General features: G+C 50.6%; 1 protein-coding gene across 1 annotated transcript in view; it reads right to left on the bottom strand.

Annotated features, from left to right (window-relative positions):
• The window catches only part of ITIH2 (inter-alpha-trypsin inhibitor heavy chain 2), a 30,202-nt gene that overhangs the window by 703 nt on the left and 28,959 nt on the right, over positions 1 to 540 (bottom strand). Inside the window, exon 20 of the mRNA XM_009648422.2 lies at positions 105 to 216. Coding sequence (XP_009646717.1) covers positions 105 to 216 — 112 coding nt within the window. The remainder of the gene's footprint in view (positions 1 to 104; positions 217 to 540) is intronic.

The raw sequence follows: 540 nt of genomic DNA, 5'->3' as shown, positions 1-540 counted from the left end.
TGCCCCCCGCCCCGAGACCTTTGAGAGTTAATAAGCCTGAGTCACTGATGTCATTAAAACCAAATCAGATTTAGAAACAGAGCGATAAAGGACGTTATTCTTACCTGGTAACAGTAAGCTTGTTGCCTTTCACTTCCATGGTGGCTTGAGGTTTCTCTGGATCTTGCCCGGGTCTTTGGTGGTGAATATACACGGTTGGTTCAGACGCAAACTGACCTGATGGAAGAGAGGTTTAAAGCTCTTTGCGTGTCCTAACCTTGGAGGCTCTCATGTAAGCTGCTGCTGGCCACTTCTGGAAAATCAAACCAGCTGCAGCAGGCAAACCCCTCCTGCATGGATCCCAGGGCACCGTGTCTCCAGCGCTATCGGAGCACCCGCACCGGGAGGGTAAAAAGCTCTGCTTTTGAGCCAGCAAACTTCTAAGAAAGCAGAGTGGAGCTGTGAAGAGTATTTGGGAAAACAACCTCTGCTGCTCAGGGTTCCCACTTCTTAAAAAGGAGCCTTGGGCGGGTCCAGGGCTCGAAGGGCTGATTTTCCCTA

The sequence above is a fragment of the Egretta garzetta genome, unplaced genomic scaffold, assembly GCF_000687185.1.
Source record: "Egretta garzetta isolate BGI_Z169 unplaced genomic scaffold, ASM68718v1 scaffold260, whole genome shotgun sequence".
NCBI lineage: Eukaryota > Metazoa > Chordata > Aves > Pelecaniformes > Ardeidae > Egretta > Egretta garzetta.
The sequence above is the reverse complement of the archived record's forward strand: the minus strand, read 5'-3'. Positions and strand labels throughout refer to the sequence as shown.